This window comes from Xenopus tropicalis, chromosome 8 (genome assembly GCF_000004195.4).
Source record: "Xenopus tropicalis strain Nigerian chromosome 8, UCB_Xtro_10.0, whole genome shotgun sequence".
NCBI lineage: Eukaryota > Metazoa > Chordata > Amphibia > Anura > Pipidae > Xenopus > Xenopus tropicalis.
The window spans coordinates 82,890,074-82,909,099 of record NC_030684.2 but is presented as its reverse complement, the minus strand read 5'-3'; the positions used below and the strand labels follow the sequence as shown (position 1 = coordinate 82,909,099).

Genomic DNA, 19,026 nt, shown 5'->3' with positions numbered 1-19,026 from the left:
TTCACCTTCATTAGCAAAACTGTAATAACACATAAAGCAAGCCCTCAAAACCTCCAAAAATGTGTTCAAACTTTACATAATCTGCCCAATTTTGTATAATAGGAGTGATATTTGTGGGGGTCACAAACATGGGCATGGTTAAAAAAAAATCCCCATGCTACATGCATTGATTCGTGTCCCTCTTTCCATTTTTCAAATGTTGGGATGTATGGACTTGCACTGGGGCATCATATAACACATTTGGAGGGACCACTACCAAGGGGGCTATGGCAGGCTGAGATTTAAAATAAGCCCTTCTGTTTCAAGTACACAGAAACCCTAAAAACTCCCCCAAACCAATAAACAGTAACTGTCTACAGCCTCTTACAGCAGCCCCTCTATCAAGGAATTTGTTCCCAGAATCCCGTTTTGACTTATCATTTGCCAAAACCCAGATTGCCAGTTTGGGCCTGAGCCATAATATAAAGTTCAGCAAGCCAGGCCTGTGGTGACAATATGTTCCATAGCAATTAAGCTTGGAACGGTCCCTTTATTGACAAATTAATAACATCTCTAGTTCTGCACCACCCACAGCCTTCTTCAGTCACAATTGGCTTACAGCCGCTGTACTTGGGCTAGTTATACAAGTTTCGTGGAGAAAAGTTTGAAAACCCGCGGGATTTTTTTCTTGTCAGTGCCTCCCCCCATGACGTAAGGAAGCTAAGCGAGCGCCGATACGCAGCCCTTCTGCGCAGAGCTCGAATGCAACGGAACAACTGTTGGGCGGATAAGCTCTGTAACCATGGAAACGTACGGCGTCACTATGGCTGGAAGAGGGGAAATAGAACAGCGGGGCCCTGACTGCTTGCGCTGGAGCTGCCGGGAGGTTGGTGGCTGGCTCCGGTTCAAGGGCTTCCCTCAATATGAGGTGACTATAAATGCTAGGAATTGAGTCCTTCAGTCAATATTTAACCTGATTGCGAATCATAAATAACTAGAAGTAAACTTTTTGTTGTCTAACGGGTACCGACAAGACGTGTTACCTCAAAACCTAAATGTGCTGGATCCCTTATTGTGTGTGAGAGTGTAGTGGTGCGTATGAGCCAGACACACTGAGGGGACTGCTGCGCATCTCTCTGGGGCTATTTGGTTTTGGCGTGCAGCGGCATTTTCTCAGCTCGGCCAGTGAAATACTCATCGGGGGCAAATGCCATCCTCACAGAAGTTTGACATGTAAATAATATATGCATAGTGTATTACTACAAGTACCCATTCACCTGTCTGTCCACTATCTCATTCTGAAACAAAGTATATAAATATAAGGTTGGTATCTTTTTCAGGCGGTGTAACTAAAAGATATGGGTCCCACAGAAAAATTATTTTTTTAGCTCACCTAGACAGACATTTCTCATAAACATGCTGGAACTACTTGTCAGTCAGTGCATCATTGGGCTCCCTAAACCTCTTGGGCCCCAGCAGGCTTTCTGCATAGCTAAGCTAAGCCCCTTTCTAAGAAGAAGGTAGAAGGTTGTGCATTATTTTGGAAGGATCCTGTCCATATTGGAGAATACCAGTGATTGATGCACCCAATATGCAGGGTTGGACTGGCAGAACAGCAGGAAAATGCCCGGTGGGTCCCAGCTACCCAGACCCTATCCCTGCCAGCGCTCCTGCACCCCCACCCTTCCCAATTGCTCCTAGTTAAGTATGAGATATACATGCTCGGGGAAGGGGCGGGGGTATGTGGGAGCCCCTGCACACTCCAGTCCAACCCTGCCCATACGTAAAATCATATATAAGACAAGTGTGTACAGAATCAGGAGCAGTAACCCATAGCAATCAATAAGATGTTTGCTTTTAAACAGGTGATCAATAAATTCTACCTGGGTTACTGTTCCTGGGCAAACTTGGTGCCTTTTATTGCTTAAGGCTGATGCCACACGAGGCGTAGGGCTGATATTTTCGGCAAGCAGAAAAACGCTTGACGAAAATTCAGCCCTACGCCTGCTACTTGTGCCTGCACCCGAGCGTATTCCATTCATTCGGGTGCAGGCACAAGTAGCAGGCGTAGGGCTGAATTTTCGCCAAGCGTTTTTCTGCTTGCCGAAAATATCAGCCCTACGCCTCGTGTGGCATCAGCTTAACATCCTAAATGAGTACTGAGCTAGCACCTGTCCAGCAAGACTTTTAGGAGTGAGTTAATAGAGAGTTTTATTTTACAGGCCTGCTTTACCCAAAACTATATCAGTGGCAGAAAGCTTATCCATGTCAACTGCTCCACCCTACCTCAGATTGGAGTCACGGACTTCCAGCATATGAAGGTACTTTATTGCACATTCAGTTTTTATTGGCAGTTTCCTCTGCTATCATTTCATATCTCTGTTACCAACACAAAGAATTGACCACAGCAGTTGTCAGAGTATCTTCACTCCTGTAACCAAAATAAAGTTGTTAAGGCCTGCTTCCCTCTTATAGGAATGCAAAGCACTGATAGTACAAGCTGGTGGTGGATCATGTACCTCTGTCACTTGCCCAGTGTACTGAGATACAGTACCTTGCTAATGTCTATAAAGATTTTCATTCATCCAGGTCATGGTATTACCAAACAAGTCCAGTTGCTTTAAATTTATTTATACTAGTACCTTGCTAACTTTTACTTTCAAAACTTTGGTAGTGAAATAGGGGAGTTGCTCCTGTATGCTAGATTTGGCTTTGTGTTCACATAACTATCAATGAAACCAGAAAGAATATTTTTGTTCCAAAGATTGTGAAGGTGTTGCTACTTCCGACATACTAGATAATACATCCATCCTAACATTGTCTTTCCATGCTTTTTAGAATTTTTCCGTAGAAAGTATTTGCCCCACGTTCCTCTATGAGGTTGCTGCCGTATTTGCATGGCAGTGGTCTGGTAGTGGTAAAAATTCTAACTGATAGATTGAGAAGGGACATTCAGGTTTAGGAACTTAGTATCACTCAGTATCACTTAAAGGGCACCTATCACCCCTATTTTTTTCTCTGACCAGAGGTGCGGACTAATAGCCCCTGCAATCCAGTTGGGGGAAACAATAGTTTTTGTTTGTTTTTTTAAATAAACCCCCCCATCAATGCTGGGCTACCCACACTGGGAGGGAGCTCCCGGTGCAGGCAGCCATGTTGATTAATGTGCATATGCAAGTGGTGATCTCCCCCACTCGCTTACTATGCACATGCGCCTGACATACCTGCGGTGAATGTAAATTACCCTCCTACATCACACACATGCGCATAATGAGCGACTTGCGGCACTCATAATGCACATGCGTGTGCCCCAACATGGCTGCCCACACCGGGGGCTCCCTTCCAATCAAATATACTTACATTGTAGACTCAGCACTAGAAATCTGCCTTCCATCTATATACCAACATGTTCATACTATTCCTAATGTTGATTTATGTTGCATCTACCTAAACCTACTGTGTAAGCTCTAGGGGCTATCTTGTGCTCCTACAGACTGTGTGTTCTCTTTCCTGGCATTTATTTTTTGGGGGTTTATAAAGTGCTGCATACATAAATAAGCTTTATATGCTTGCATCAGCCATTGGATTAGATTTGCACCCAGTAATGTTATAAGACTATTCAACCAACCCTGAAGGATATTCATGGGAGAAATTCTTAAATGAATTCAGCCCTGCTGAACTCAGTCAGGGATGGCCAAAAGATGCAGGTGCCCACATAGCCTAAAACTGTGTATAGGTTGCCATACATTGAAAGATCTGCTCATTTGGTGACCTTGCCAAACAAGCAGATATGTTCCAGATAAGCCTACCTTGAGGTGGGCAATATCAGGTTGATACGATTGTTTAGGCCTCAACCAGATGATTGGTACAAAATGACAGGGACTGCATCAACAAGCTAATCTGACAGGCAATGCTAAGGGATTTTCAAACTGGCCGATCAACACGTTTTGGCCAGATATCAATTTGATAGGCTTATCAGAAGGCCCAGTACATTGGCTGGTAAACTGATGACTGTCTATCAGCAACTTTTATTGGTCCAAACAACCCCTTGCTGACATTTCTGTCCTTTACAGGAAATTTCCAGGCTCATTAGAGATCTGCTTAACATCACTGAACCCCTATGGACCCGCAGTGTCTCCCTGCCCCACAGAGACAACATGGGGCTATTTCTGGAAAAGAAATCGCAGACTGGATTGAATACTGAATCTCTAACTTACAGTCAATTCATCAAGCAGCAGGGACTGTAGAGTCAATGCAATATAAGGCCAAAATTTAAATGATTAATACTTTATCTAATTTGCCAAACTTCATTGTGTGGATTAAACAGGTATTGTTCAAGCAAAGCCTAAATATACTTTAGAGTTTTATTGATTGCGACTGTGCCAAAGTTTATCAGAAAGGAACTCTTAGGGGCCCAACCTTGTTTCCTTAATCCCTGACTGGTAGACTTACAGTGGGATTAATGAGTTATAATAGTTAATGATGTTACAGCCCAAAAGAGCCCTGAATGTCAGTGGAGGGTACAAATGATCTTTCCTGAGACCAATGGTTGCAGGTGTGTATGTGTATGGCCGCCTTTAGAAAAGCAAAGACAAATTGTGGTCACAGGGACCTGGGTGTATGAACCCTCAGACATTCATAATAATGGGCCCTAGACCAGTAGCTTAGGGAGAATCCACACTTCCAATTGAGGCTTCTGCACACCGGACAAAGGAACTGTCACTGATCCAGCAGGAGTAATGATAAAATCACACATTTTATACATGTCGTCATAGGCAATAATGAAACACACTACATTTACAAATTTAAAATCCTTAAACAGGAAGTTACAAAGCAGAAAATTAAACGGCCCTTTCTCAGAGTTAACACAATCTTTTAGCCATTAAATGCTCTTCAAGTGTAAGCATTTATATAAATTATCTTTTTCTCTCCACTCCTTTATAATGAAGGCACAATGTAAGTGATGCAAATAAAATTATAACTTGGGGTTTGCCACAAAGTGCAATCATTATCCATATGTATCATACTTGTAACTTACAAAGTTAAATACATATATTACTGTTTCCTTTGTAAGGCTCTTTGCAGTTTTGTTACTACTTTGGTACTGTCTATGAAGATTCTCATTCATCCAGGTCATGATATACAGTATCTAGTATTATGATTGGATGGCTGTGACTGTACTACCCTCAAGGGTTTAAAGGAGAAGGAAAGGTAAAAACTAAGTAAGCTTTATCAGAAAGGTTTATGTAAATACAGCCATAAGCACTCACAGAAACACTGCACAGAGTTCTCTGTAAAACGATTATTTGTGTCTGTTTTCCTCTGCCAGAGACACACTGCTTTCAGCTCTCTCTTCTCTGCTGCTCCCCCCTCCCTCAAGAATGCTAAGAACTCACTCCCCCCCTTAGGAATGTGGATCTGAGCCAATCAGCAGGAAGCTGCCTCATAGTCTAACTAACTGAGCATGTACACTTGTTCTGGGTGTCTGCGCAGGAGCGAGGCATTATGGGAACCTTCTTTACACAGCTCAGCGTTTTTTCTTTCTGTTTGGCTTCTGATCTTCTGAACGGGAGAAATATGGGGAGACTTAAGGGCACTATTGAGACAACTGAAGGTATGCCTGCAGCTTGAGATTAACTTTTTACTAGCCTTTTCTTCTCCTTTAAATGCCAGGAATTCCCTACCAGTCATTGGAACTGAAGAAACCACTCGGATGAGTGGTGAAACATTTTCAAGAAAAAATTCTGAAAAAGTCCAGTTGTTTTAGACTTAATTCTACTAGATACTTTAGTACTGCATGCCATTTTTTATCCATTACTTTAAACATGAAAAACATTTAATTTAATAAGCAACCATACTGCCTTTCTCTTATAAATTTACCAATTCTCTATTCATGTGCCTAGGATAGGATGTATTGGCAAATTGATGAAAAACCTATTGGTGTGGTGATACACAAGCAATAAATCACATTTTAAAAGGAAAGGGAGATCTTATCACTATACATATTTTAAAACAGAATTCAATCCCTTCAGCTGTCTTGTCTCAAGCTAGTAATTCTGCTATCACCGCAGTTAGGGGGGAGTATCATTTCAATTACCTGTATTTCATACTTCCATCACTCTAATTACATTTGGATGTTTAAAAACCAGGGTGCTTTCAGTATGTGTTCTAATGGAGTAGGATGTGTTCGTGTATAGTGCATTTGGATGTTACACTTTGTGCAGTAAGATGGTATATTATGAAATCCCAGCATTTCATAAATCCTCCCTGTTACAGAGCTTCTGAACTCTTTAGATACGTGGATGTTCTGATGTGATGCAACACCTCATTTATAGGTTCCTTTCATATGATGCTGGGTTGCTTCACTTTCTCTCTGATGGATAAACTCCCTGGGAAACTGGCCAGAGTAGGGGCCCTTCTTGCTACAAAAATACAGCCATTATCAAGTATCTGTTTGATCAGTTTACAAATGGTCTTACACTTTGTCCCCTGCTAACTTAACACACTGCCTGTAATTAACTCTAGAAAACTATATAGTTTAGGAAACTAGACTTTTCTGCAGAATTTCAAATTTATAACTATTTTTTTTATACAGTTACTGAAAATCGTCTCAAAGTTTGCACTTTCTAGCATCTTATTTTCCACAACTTCTTGTGTACTAACTGAAAAAATGTTATGGGTTGTGAATACAAATTTTTATGGCATGTTATGGCCCATGCAAATACAACAAACTTTGCATTTTTAGCAGCACGTGTCAGGAAGCTGCTATCTTGTTGTAATATCACTCCAATTTGCAATGCAGTGACAAGTTTATCAGACCAAAAGTCACATGACTAAGGGCACCTGGCAAACTAAGCGTATGTCTAGCCCCATAACAAATTTCAAAATGAAAAACAGATTTCAGTGCAGGATTGTGCTAGATGAGCACTATTAACTGATGCATTTTGGGAAAAAAACATGTTTCCCCTGACAGAATCCCTTTAAGCTTCTTAAGTGTTATAGTACATGGTAATGTTGTCTCCCACACTAAATTTCTTCCAGCTCGTATAAAAACAGCCCCTCTACAATGTCAGAAAAAACATCGTGAGCAGTGTCCGACTGGCCTGGCAGGCTTACCGGGACTTTTGCTGGTAGGCCCTGACCTTAGTGGGCCCTGCTTTTTACCCTTTTTGGAGCACAGACCATTCATTTTTTTCTAACTTTTCCAGGCTCTGCTTGTGTTTTATTTATTTGCAAGCAACGAATCCAAACCCGCACTCCCTCAGCCCTCCAACGAAAACTCACCGCTCGGTGCACAATGCTAGAGAGGGATCGGCACCCTCCCCACAGATTCCAAACAAGCAATAAAGCATTTCCGCAATAAAGGATTTTTTTAAGGGCAAGGCCCGTATGTAGCTCTTGAGTGCCGTTGCTATTTGCTTGTTTGTGTTTTATGTATTGCCAGCAGTGGGAAAGACAGTAAACAGTTTAGGATACAGAGTCAGGGAACAGAGTCAAGGAACTGAGGCCACATTTATAGATAAGCAGGAGAATCCAAGAAGACTTAATTAGCAGAGGGTTTTTTTCAAAATTAATTTGCATTGTTAATGGGAGAGCAAGAGCTAATCCACAACAACTATGTTATCTGGGCTGTAAACAGCTTAGGGTAGAGATGTTCCACCAGCAAACTGTCTGCCTGTGCTGTCCTCTGCAGTCTATCCACTCTGGTGGACCCTTGTGTAACAGCCCTTCCTGACCCATAAACCATATTTATCAGGCACGAGAATTTTAAAGTCAGGGATAGGATTTTCTAGTAATATTAATCAGTAATTAGCACAAGATATTGGTGCCATTTGAAGACATAAGTTTACCAGCAGGTGGGATTTACCTAGAGTGTCCTACAGTGATGTTATTGTTCCTTCAGGTTGCACAGATCTAGTAGGGCCCATGGTTCTGTAAGAGCCTTAGTGGGAGGGATGTTCATCTCTAGGGGGCTGATTTACTAATCCACGAATCCGAATCCCGAATGGGAAAAAATCGGATTGGAAACGAACATTTTGCGTTTTTTTAGGATTTTTTGCAATTTTTTCGTCACCATCGTGACTTTTTCGTAGCCGTTACGACTTGCGCGAATTGTCGCGACTTTTTCATAGCCATAAAAATAACGTGAATTGACGCAACTTTTTCATAGCCATTATGACTTTCGTGAATTGTTGCGACTTTTTCATAGCCATTACGACTTTCGCGAATTGTCGCGACTTTTTCGAATTGAGCTCGAAAAATTTGCGACAATAAAAAAAAAATCGCAAAATACCGATCATTACGAAAAAAACGCATTCGGACGCTTTTCAGACGTTCGTGGATTAGTAAATGTGCCCCTAGGCCTCCCTTCATTTGGAAGAGAGTTCCTCTCCTTAAAGGGGGTTTGAAATCACCATGGCTTTGCGGCTCATTCTGTCAGTTGCTTCCTCTTCCTGAGTCTCCCAAAACTACCCAGTCACTCACAACCCCATTGGAACATACTTCCTAAACTATCTATTGACTCCCCTTACTCCTTCTCCCAGAAAGATGATGCTATTTCATTCCTTTGTCTGATAATCTTCCTGGGCTGTAGATGTGAAGAAGTAGACAAGTTATGGATAGGAAACACAGTTGGGAGTGGAACTTCCATATTGAAAGGTTCAGCAGTCAATTACAGAATAATTTAAGCCTAGATATTCTGTAACATATGGAACTATATCCCCCATATAAAATAAAGTTTTCGTGTTAATACAGGTTAACTAGGAACAGTAAACGCCCATGACACATTGGTGTCCCGGTCTGACTCAGCCGGTAAAACACTCAAAATGCAGTAGATATTTTGGTGCAATTACGCGACTCAGAAGATTCAGCTGGATGTATACACTTCAGGGAGTTTTAAAGGCAGCCAAGTACAACTCTTCCAAGCCTGTTCGGAGCCACAAGGATCTTGCTAGGTACTCACTGAATGGAGTCTCCTTACTCTGAACTGTGCACAGATCAAACCATGGAAACGGGCTGCAGAGAAATAATAAAGGTTAATATATCAAATAACACTAGTAGTGCATATACTGTATAGTAAAAGGCTGAAAAGATAATACTTCACACAATGTGGATTAGAAGCAGGAGTATTTTTCAGAAAATGTTTTTAATGCACACTTATGGAAATTCAAAGGACAGTAAACTATATGGCAGCATAACACAAGATTAAACAGTTTTATTTCATTATTTAATTTTGATGTGTTTTACTATACAAACCTTACATGGAATTGAACTAATGAGAACTGTAACTATCACTCATGGAAACAGCTGATATATTGTTTATATTTACATCAAAAGAGGGTAACTCTCAATTTACCTCTCATCTGAGAGAGAAGATATAAACTCTGAACTGACAAAGGCTTCTGGAGTCAGAAGGGAGGAAGCTAAGTCCAATGGCTGTGTCTGAGGGATTAAGGCATTCAGGAGAGTCAGTGCCTCCTTGCTGGAGAGTCCTTGCAGTGAGCACATGTTCAAAGCTGCATACATGCTTGTTTCTATAAACCTGTTCAGCACACAGATACCCTCTGAACAAAAGGAAAATAACAAGATCAAAACACAGCAGGGTAAAATCTGAGTTGAAGAAATGTGATAACATAGTATAGTACATCACTGTGTATAAATTATGTTGGGTTCTTGTGAAAGAAGAGAGTTAAATTAGAGAGTCATATTTTGCAGTGGTCACTACAGTTTATCCAGGGTTTGGCACTAGCACTATAGAAGAAAAAACATGATAAATTTCCCATCAGATAAACACAGCTTTGGCTTTGCACCCCATATGTGGAGACAGTGTGCAAAAAGATGAGGTGAGATGGGGAGCCAACACTGCCTGTTCTGATAATGAAAAGAAAGAGGATCTCCTTTGTTTATTTAGATTGATGGGTAAAACACACATTTGACACTGTCATGCCCCAGCAAAAAAGTAGTTACCGTATATACTCGAGTATAAGCCAATCCGAATATAAGCAAAGGTACCTAATTTTACCTAAGAAAACTGGAAAAACTTATTGACTCGAGTATAAGCCTAGGGTGGGAAATGCAGCAGCCATTGCTAAGTTTCAATAATCAAATAATTAATATAGGACACTCAGTGTGACCCCTGTGAACTCTTCATAAATATATAATGTTGGCAGCTGCAGATTAGGGAAAGGTGGATGGAGGACCCCTTGACCCTCCTGCCTTGCAGCTGCCATACTAAGTATCAGAATCTTAGATGCTTTATTAATATAAACTTCCTGTAGCCATCAAAGCAAGGCAAATATACCCCAGTAATAGGGCAGCAGGGCATATATATACCATGGAGACTGAGCAGCTGGGCATATATATACAGAGTAGCAAGGTACATATACCACAATGCAGCAGGGCATATATATATATATAGAGTAGCAAGGTACATATACCACAATGCAGCAGGGCATATATATATAGAGTAGCAAGGTACATATACCACAATGCAGCAGGGCATATATATATATATATAGAGTAGCAAGGTACATATACCACAATGCAGCAGGGCATATATATATATATATATATATATATATATATAGAGTAGCAAGGTACATATACACAAACACTGGAGTAAGGGGCACTATAGCCAAAAACACTTATAACCATTATATATCCCCTTGGTCCTTACACTTCCGATATATCCTGTGCTAGCATTCGTCTTAATGCTGTCAACTATATACTATTTCACATATTTTGGGGTATATACAATGAAGTATATGGATATCTTGCACATGTTGGAGGCCATGTTTGGAAAGTCACATCTAGCCCACTGGCCCCCAGCTTGTAAGCTCTGCATGTAAAAAAGCCAATAGGTGACAAATATTTTTTTACCTTGCAAAATAGGTTGTTATAGATTATTATTTCATGCTATGTTTGCATCTATGATTGCATTACCAATATGAATTTGAAAATATATTCTCAAGAACCCTGTCATATCCATGTACAAAATGCTTAAGCGTAGCATACAGATCCATATTGATCCAGAGACCCACTTGTCATTTAGTATTATTCACGTCTCCCCCGTGTCTGCCCGCATCCGCCCGTGTCTGCGGGCAGACACGGGAGAGACGAATGTCAGCACAGCGTATATCGACTCGAGTATAAGCCGAGGCTGAGTTTTTCAGCACATTTTTTGTGCTGAAAAAAACTCTGCTTATACTCAAGTATATACGGTATATCTGCACTAAGGTACCAGACTAGCAACACAATACACAGTGAGTGCTGGGTGTAATTCCCAACTATTTACATAGCAGTTTGCCACTGTAAGTTATGTACAACTTGTTAAACAATAGCATAGAAGCTGTAGGTCAGGAACAGATTTGGGGGTAGCAAAAGGTTAATGGTTAATGGATCATCATATGTAATAAGTGACTGTGTAAGGGTAGGGGAACAGTACTGACTGGGTGGGCAGAGTATGGCACACACAGGGAGAAAAGGGCAAGCAGAGTATGGCACACACAAGCAGTGTATGGCAGGCACACATAGGCAGAGTGCAGGGAAGGAGACAGGGAAATATATCATGACTACACAAGTAACAGATCTGAGGTGTGAACAATGTAGGGCCTTACAAGTGTGAACAATGAAGGGGCTTATAAGTGGGAAGAAGAATGGGCTTACATGTGTGAATAATAAAGGGACTGACAGCCTAAATCTGAGGTGTGAATAATGCAGGGGCCAGTTTATCCCAGTACTGATTTCTACAAGTGCCTTCCATCACTTGCCTATCATTATATTAAATTGCACTCACAAACAGTTTGGACAGAGACATAAACTGACATAGTAACATAGTAGGTTAGGTTGAAAAAATACACACACCCATCAAGTTCAACCTTAATGCCTATATATAACCTGCCTAACTGCTAGCTGATCCAGAGGAAGGCAAAAAAAAAACCATCTGAAGCCTCTCTAATCTGCCACAAAGGGGGAAAATTCCTTCGGGACTCCAAGATGGCAATTGGACCAGACCCTGGATCAACTTGTACTACTGCTGTGTCGCCAAGGTGGCTATGCCTTGTCTCCAAGGAAGCTGTACTGAGTGTGTTATTTTGATGGCTGCATATGTATGAAAGGTGGCTGGGATTTCTATGTTTCCTGCAAGAGAGTGCTGTGATATGTTGGTATGTGTCTTCAGGGTAAGTTTTTTAAGCATAAAATGGCACAACATTTTCTGCATTAGAAAAGAGCACTTATTACCTTTCTGGAAGATTCCTATACTTGTGGACTTTACAACGGATAAATCTTTTAAATTTGCAGTGATTGTTCTCTTCTTGCCATGAACCAGTGCCCCATCCTTAGCCTCATATTTGTAATCTGGCCTTATTATACTGCTGTGAGATAGCAGCTGCTTTAACCTCAAACAAACAAATCCATAACAAGTCAAGGGTTAAAACCAATTGCATATAACATGCAGGGCTGTACATATTATTATACATGGTAGGACAAATATGACTTTAGTACCTTTGTAGATAATCTAAAAAACAGTCATAGAAGGCTCAAATACAATACAAATAATAAATAAATATCTCGGTGATTTGTTTTAGGCAAAAGGATCATCTTCATGTCTAGCTTACAAAAAATTAATTATTTAAACACTGACAGACTTATACTACTCATTGTCCAACAAAGAATTTTACTGGAGCCCAATATTATCATACAAAGGAACAACCCCTGAGGTTGTGTTGCAAGCTCTCAGTAATGCATTGCTTCCAATAAGGATTAATAATATCTTAGGATCAAGTACAAGGTACTTATTATTACAAGGAAAAAAATAAAAAAAATAGATTTATTTACTTATAATGTTGTCTATGGAAGAAGGACTTCCTATAATTCAGAACTTTTTGGATAACAGTTTTCTGGATAATGGATACTATACCTGTACTATGGTGTGCTAAATTTACTAAGGTGTGCTAAGTTATATTATATAAATATCCATTAATACAGGTTGTACACCTAAATTCAAAATTGTACATAATGAAAACAACATTCCAACATCCAGATATACATTATGCTAAAACAGTAGGACTACATGTTCGGAGAACCACTGGTAATAAGCAGTTTCCTACAAGCCTTCATTTAATACCTTGACAGTGGAACACCAGAGACCAGACTGTACACAATACAGGCTTTCTTCAGATGATCCCTGATTTCTGTGCATATGCTAGGCAGCTGGGATGGCAGACAGCACAGGAAGATAACTTGGGACCAAGTGGCAAGAGCAGCATTATCATAGGCACAGTGTACACCCAGCTCTTGCAGATCCTCTAAAAGAGAAACAATAGTAGTGAGGTGATCAGCATCTCCCCACAAGCTACAAGGAATTACTTATGCAACCTTGATCCAGCAAATGGAGCTGTGCCTCAATTACTAAGGAAAACACAGTGGACAGTGTTTCCTATGGGCCGCATTTATATATAGGCACCCGAGGGCTGGTGCTTAGGGCTTTAGGGGGGGTGACCGAATTTTGGTTTTGAAAGGTTGTGGCATGGTTAGATCAAGACTTTTGTATTGTATTCACATGCTGCTAATGGTAGATTGTACTCACGCAAGGTTTCTGGTCGGCGCGTGGAGATACGGATATCTTCTGCCCGGATCACACCAAGGTCTATCAGACAGTGAGCTATCTGCTTTCCTAAATTGCCCCCACCAATGATGCTCACTCGCAGCCTTTCACAGCGAGATGCCAAAGGGATCCTGTGTGCAGCAAAAGGGTTGCCTGTGCCTGCTTCTTTCTGTCTGTGGAAAAAGCATATACCAATGTTTTTCTACTTGAAGGATGTGCTGGACCTCAGGCATACTCACTGCCTGATATTGATTCTGCCACTTCTCTAAACAAAGCAGATTATATGAGTAAAATAAAATCACTATTGCATTATGTGCATCACGTTTTCATTCTAAAGGTTGTGCCACAGATATAGAGACCAGTCTCTGTCCAACTGGTCTTCATTTTTTTATTGATTTTATAAATATTTTCCAGGGCCGAACTAGGGGTAGGCAGAAGAAAAACAAGCCTAGGACACAACAGTGGGCACACTTGGTACCTACCTTATACTTGACATGGCCAGCACTGCTAAGGGCCCTGCTTTTAACTCCTCCTGTCTCTTTATTACAGTACTACTAAAGTAAATCTTGGTTAGTTTTAGTGACATAAGAGATTCAATAAAATGCTGCAGTGCTCACCGACAGGAGAGAAGAAGCCTACAGAAGTATATGCAGTGAGCACAGGCATTCAGCATCAAAATATGGCTCCGTCCCACTAGAGGCAGGAGACTTTCATGTTTGTGTTCCACTCCAGCTTCAAACTGCAATGAATTCAGGCCAGCTGTAAGATCTGTGATGCCAAGCATTCCTTGCCTGAAAGAAAAGGTGAAATCTAAAATTCAAAAAATCATTTTAGGGCTTAGCATACCAGTTTGGACAGTGACAGCCATAGCTTCACTGCAAAGGCTCTCAAGTCTACTTAATACACAGTAAGGCAGGGGGTATGTAGCTTTGGGACAGAAACTACACAGCTGTTGTAGGTGCACAAATGGGTGCCAATGTCATTTTTATTTTTTTAACTTATGTTTATCCTTTTACCACCACCCTAAACATACAATACCAAATCTCAACACCTAAACTAATAGTATAGCAATAGCAGTATTGGGGAGCTCAACCCTCTGTTAACTTAACCAAGCGGGTATCAGGTGCAAATACTGGAAGAACCTCACCTTGCATGGGGGGATATTGACCCCCATGCAAGGTGAGGTTCTTCCAGTATTTGCACCTCAACTAATAGTGACACATTGTCACATTTTCTGCTTAAGCTGGCCATACACATACCAATAAAATCGTACAAAACCTAGCTTTGTACAATTTTCAGACCCTGTGTGGGCTCCAAATTATCGTCCCAATAATTTTCATACCATGGTCATTTGGTCAATTGGGCAGGTTAGAAAATTTTGGTTTGGCTAACAGTAAAATTTACGTATGTATTGTGTATCGGACAATATACTTTAGTGACCTACATGATTGGTCACTTTCACATGAATGGTGTCTGCCAACTATTTCATGTTCAGAACATCCTCCGATTTGTATTTTAAGAGCTTAAGCCTACAATTTCAGTCTGAATGTTAGTTTCAGATCGTTGTATTTAAAATTATGACCAATATCTGAACATTTGGCGGAAGACTAAAATCTGAACGTGTATGGCCAGCTTTAAGGTGGCCATACACGTGGCGATCTGACGATGTTTCGTACGACCATCGGTCGCACGAAACATCTTAAGATCCGCCACACACCATTCAGGGCTGAATCGGCAGGTAAGGAGGTAGAAACAATAGGATTTCTACCTCCTTCTGCCGATTCAGCGCTGAAGGGAGAATTTTGGTCAGGCGCCTTCTATGGATATCAGCAGCTTCCTGAGATATCGGTCGACTCGCCGACATACCATACACCCACCGATTATCGTACGAAACGAGGTTTTGTACGATAATATCGGTGCGTGTATGGCCACCTTAAGTGTGGTGCTACATCTAACTAAAGTATGTCTATTATCAGAAAACCCATTATGCAGAAAGGTTTCAAATGCTATTTCCACTACTATTATATTAAATCAAATAATTCTCACTGACTGACTCACTTGCTTTTTTTAAGACAGTATCTAGTACTTAAATTAACTTGCCATATATTTGTGTTGTTGGAAACCACAATCATACAAAAGAAGTAATTATTCAATGCACATTCCCTAGTACAATGTTTAATTAGTAACTTATTTCTTGAAAGTGCAATTTGTAAAATAAGGGTTTTTAAATAATGTACAAGGTCATAAAACTGCCAAGCCACCATACCCCATCAACATAAACCATATGCTGGTCCTATATTTCATAGGCTGGTCATAAACTTGTAACTAAAAACCACCATTTTTGAAAATGTATGCACTTTCACAGAATAAATTACTGATAAAACAGGGGGAAAGTAATGTGCATAGATCAAACCCCTCTTATTTGTTTTTCTTTTCCTGGACTGTAACATGGCAGTAGGAATCAATGGACAACGCCCTAGTGTGTGGAGGTGATCCCCCTGCTATTGTTGGTAAATATGACCACTGCATGTTATAGTCCACAAAAGAAAAATCTCCATATGATATGACTTTTCCTTTTTCCTGCTCCTTCACATGGTAGTGGGCACTAATGGGATGCATTCTTTCCTGGAAAACCCATATCCCAACAATTTCTTTTAATACCATGCCTGATTATATAGGCAATAATCAGGCATTAGTTCCTTAAAGGAAAAGGAAAGGTTAATATAAATTAAAAGTAAGTCTAAAGGCATTCTTTTTAAGTACTTACTGCATATCTAAATTCCCAGATCCCTGCTTGCTTCTCTGAGATATGGTGCTGGCAGCCTACAGCAGTGTGAAGACTACAGTGACATCACTGAAATCTCTCTCCCCTTCCTGTAGGCTGCCAGCGGCAGCCTTCCTATTCTCTGAGCATGTGTGTAACTTGATCCTGTCTCCTGTTCTGAGCTACACATGCCCACCAGCCAATCAGAAGTGGATCTGCCAGAGGGAGGGGGGAGGGAATGAAACACATGTGCAGTATGAAGCAAGGAGGGAAAGGAAGGGAGAATACCTTTTTAGAGATGGCTGCCTGTTCTAGAAAATGTGAATTAAGTGTGACTGAGTAAATATTTGATTAGGTGAGCCAAAAGTGTGGCGTTTTTACTAAACTATAGGAGGACTATTGGGCAGTATGCTTTTTTTGACTTACATTCTCCTTTAAGCATGTTCTTTTTTTATTTAGAGGAGTGTAATGCAATGGCACAGTCTTGTTTATCACACAATATGTCTCCTTTAGGGCTGTGGCTGACGGAGAGACTAGTCGCCCGCGACAAATCTCCCTTGTCACGGGCGACTAATCTCCCTGAAATACCATCCCACCGGCGAGTATGTAAATCCACAATTTCCTTGAAATCACCTTGAGAGGAAACTTCTGCGGTTTCCAGGAAATCGCGGCGCCACGTATGCCATCCCACTGACGATTTACATTTTCGCCAGTGGGATGGCATTTCGGGGAGATTAGTCACCCGCGACAAGGGAGATTTGTTGTGGGCGACTAATCTCCCCGTGTGCCACAGCCCTTAGGTTGAAGACACACAGCGCTACTAGTAGCAGCTACTTCTTGTGGCTACTAAAATAGACAATGCTGATCTTTTACTGATAACTGTCTCTATGTGTGTTTTAGTACAGGCAACTCTCAGTACTGTCTATGGCAAGTTACTCTCTAGAGTTTAGTAGCCATGAAAAAATAGCTGCTACTAGTAGCTCAGTGTGTCTTAACCCTTAGGGCAGGGGAACACGGGGAGATTAGTCAGGCTGCAACAAATCTTTGCTGTCGTAGGCTACTAATCTCCCCGCAATGCCATCCCACCGGCTAGAATGTAAATGGCCAGTGGGATGGCATACGCATCGCTGCGATGTCCTGCAATCGCCCGAAAATTGCCTTGAGAGGAAACTTTACATTCTAGCCGGTGGGATGGCATTGTGGGGAGATTAGTCGCCTGCAACAATGAAGATTTGTTGCGGCCCGACTAACCTCCCCATGTACCCCTGCCCTTAGGGTAAGAACCCGGATTACCAAAGCAATGCGAAGGGATTTCCACCGGCAACTCCTTTTGTTGCCGGTGGAGAGGCTTTTGGGAGCGGTTTGTTGCCTGCGATAGCAGAGGTCTAATGCAGGCGACTTAAAGGAACAGTAACACCAAAAAATGAAAGAGCTTTAAAGTAATAAAAATTTAATGCACTGTTGCCCTGCACTGGTAAAACTGGTGTGTTTGCTACAGTAACACTACTATAATTTATATAATAAGCTGCTGTGTAGCCATGGGGGCAGCCATTCAAGCTGGAAAAAGGAGAAAAGGCACAGGTTACATAGCAGATAACAGATAAGTTCTGTAGAATACAATAGTGTTTTATCTGTTATCTGCTATGTGCCTGTGCCTTTTCTCCTTTGAATGGCTGCCCCCATACTACACAGCAGCTTATTTATATAAATTATAGTAGACTTTCTGAAGTAAACACAAAACTTTTACCAGTGCGGGGCAGCAGCACATTATATTTTAGTTACTTTTATACACTTTCATTTTTTGGTGTTACTGTTCCTTTAACTGCTCCATGGGTTCTTACCATTAAGGGTAGTTGAAGACAGTGGTAACAGAGATGGGTCAGTCCATTGGGAGAGCAGTCAAGATTTCTGTTCTTTTAGCATTTTTTCTCCCAGAAACCCTCCAGCGTCCATGTCCTCTTGAAACGTAAGAGAAACAGCAAATTTGGGGCTTCCGAGATTGGAGTTTAGCCCAGCTGATGAAGTATACCAAGTAACAGGGAACTGTGCAGCACTGCAAGCCAACTCAACTAACAATCTGTATGTTCTGCCAAATGCCAGAGGGGCTGCTGTAAGGTGCCATCAACCAACGTTTTCAGCCCCATAAAGTCCCAATATAATAGCTGCCAAGCACCCCGCCCCCTAAATTCCACGGACATCCCATGGAAAATTATATGAGTGTTTTATTAAACTGACTGCGCAGAACTGAATTGCTTTTAGGAGCAGATATCAAGTTCTCAGGCATCTGTTCTAACTCTTTCCTATAGTTATAGAGTAGCGCCACAAAAACTCAGCCAGCAAGTCTTACTTGGAATACCCAGGTTTTCAGATGCTACTAGCAACTTTGTTCTGTATGAGAAACCCGTCACTCACCCCGCTCTGTGGGGCCTCTCCCCACTTCTAGCTACGTATCCTCTTTTTCTGGACGATAGCGCTTCCAGCAAGCACTTGTGAAGCGATTCTACTGACGAGCGCAAACCTATTCTGAATCACATAAGTTATTTTACTTGGAAGCCACTTCGGTTACTATAGTAACTCCTTTACTGCCAAAACATTGGCTGCCTAGCCTGACACACACAAGTCTGCGCTGCGAAACATCCGCGCTGCTGTGCGCCACCTGCTGTGCGCCTAATGAACT

At 41.3% G+C, this 19,026-nt stretch overlaps 2 protein-coding genes across 2 annotated transcripts; one reads left to right on the top strand and one right to left on the bottom strand.

Annotated features, from left to right (window-relative positions):
• The first annotated feature begins 689 nt into the window (after nt 1-689).
• samd15 (sterile alpha motif domain containing 15) lies at nt 690-5,047 on the top strand. The gene is made up of 3 exons (XM_002938868.5): nt 690-907; nt 2,202-2,300; nt 4,053-5,047. Exons 1-3 carry the CDS (start codon nt 782-784, stop codon nt 4,224-4,226), a joined length of 399 nt encoding a protein of 132 aa, XP_002938914.2. The 5' UTR covers nt 690-781; the 3' UTR covers nt 4,227-5,047.
• Nucleotides 4,717-18,864, bottom strand: noxred1 (NADP-dependent oxidoreductase domain containing 1). The gene is given in 7 exon segments (NM_001079266.1): nt 4,717-8,994; nt 9,335-9,542; nt 12,220-12,377; nt 13,106-13,286; nt 13,568-13,758; nt 14,203-14,376; nt 18,762-18,864. Coding segments are annotated over 6 exon segments (1,035 nt in total). The 5' UTR covers nt 14,370-14,376; nt 18,762-18,864; the 3' UTR covers nt 4,717-8,864.
• Nucleotides 18,865-19,026: the final 162 nt, after the last annotated feature.

Bases quoted from the DNA above. Each gene is read 5' to 3' on its own strand.
- samd15 (XM_002938868.5), top strand. From the start codon at position 782: ATGGAAACGTACGGCGTCACTATGGCTGGAAGAGGGGAAATAGAACAG. The intron at 908-2,201 runs GTGACTATAAAT...TTTATTTTACAG, and splicing joins AGGGCTTCCCTCAATATGAG to GCCTGCTTTACCCAAAACTA. The intron at 2,301-4,052 runs GTACTTTATTGC...TGTCCTTTACAG, and splicing joins CGGACTTCCAGCATATGAAG to GAAATTTCCAGGCTCATTAG.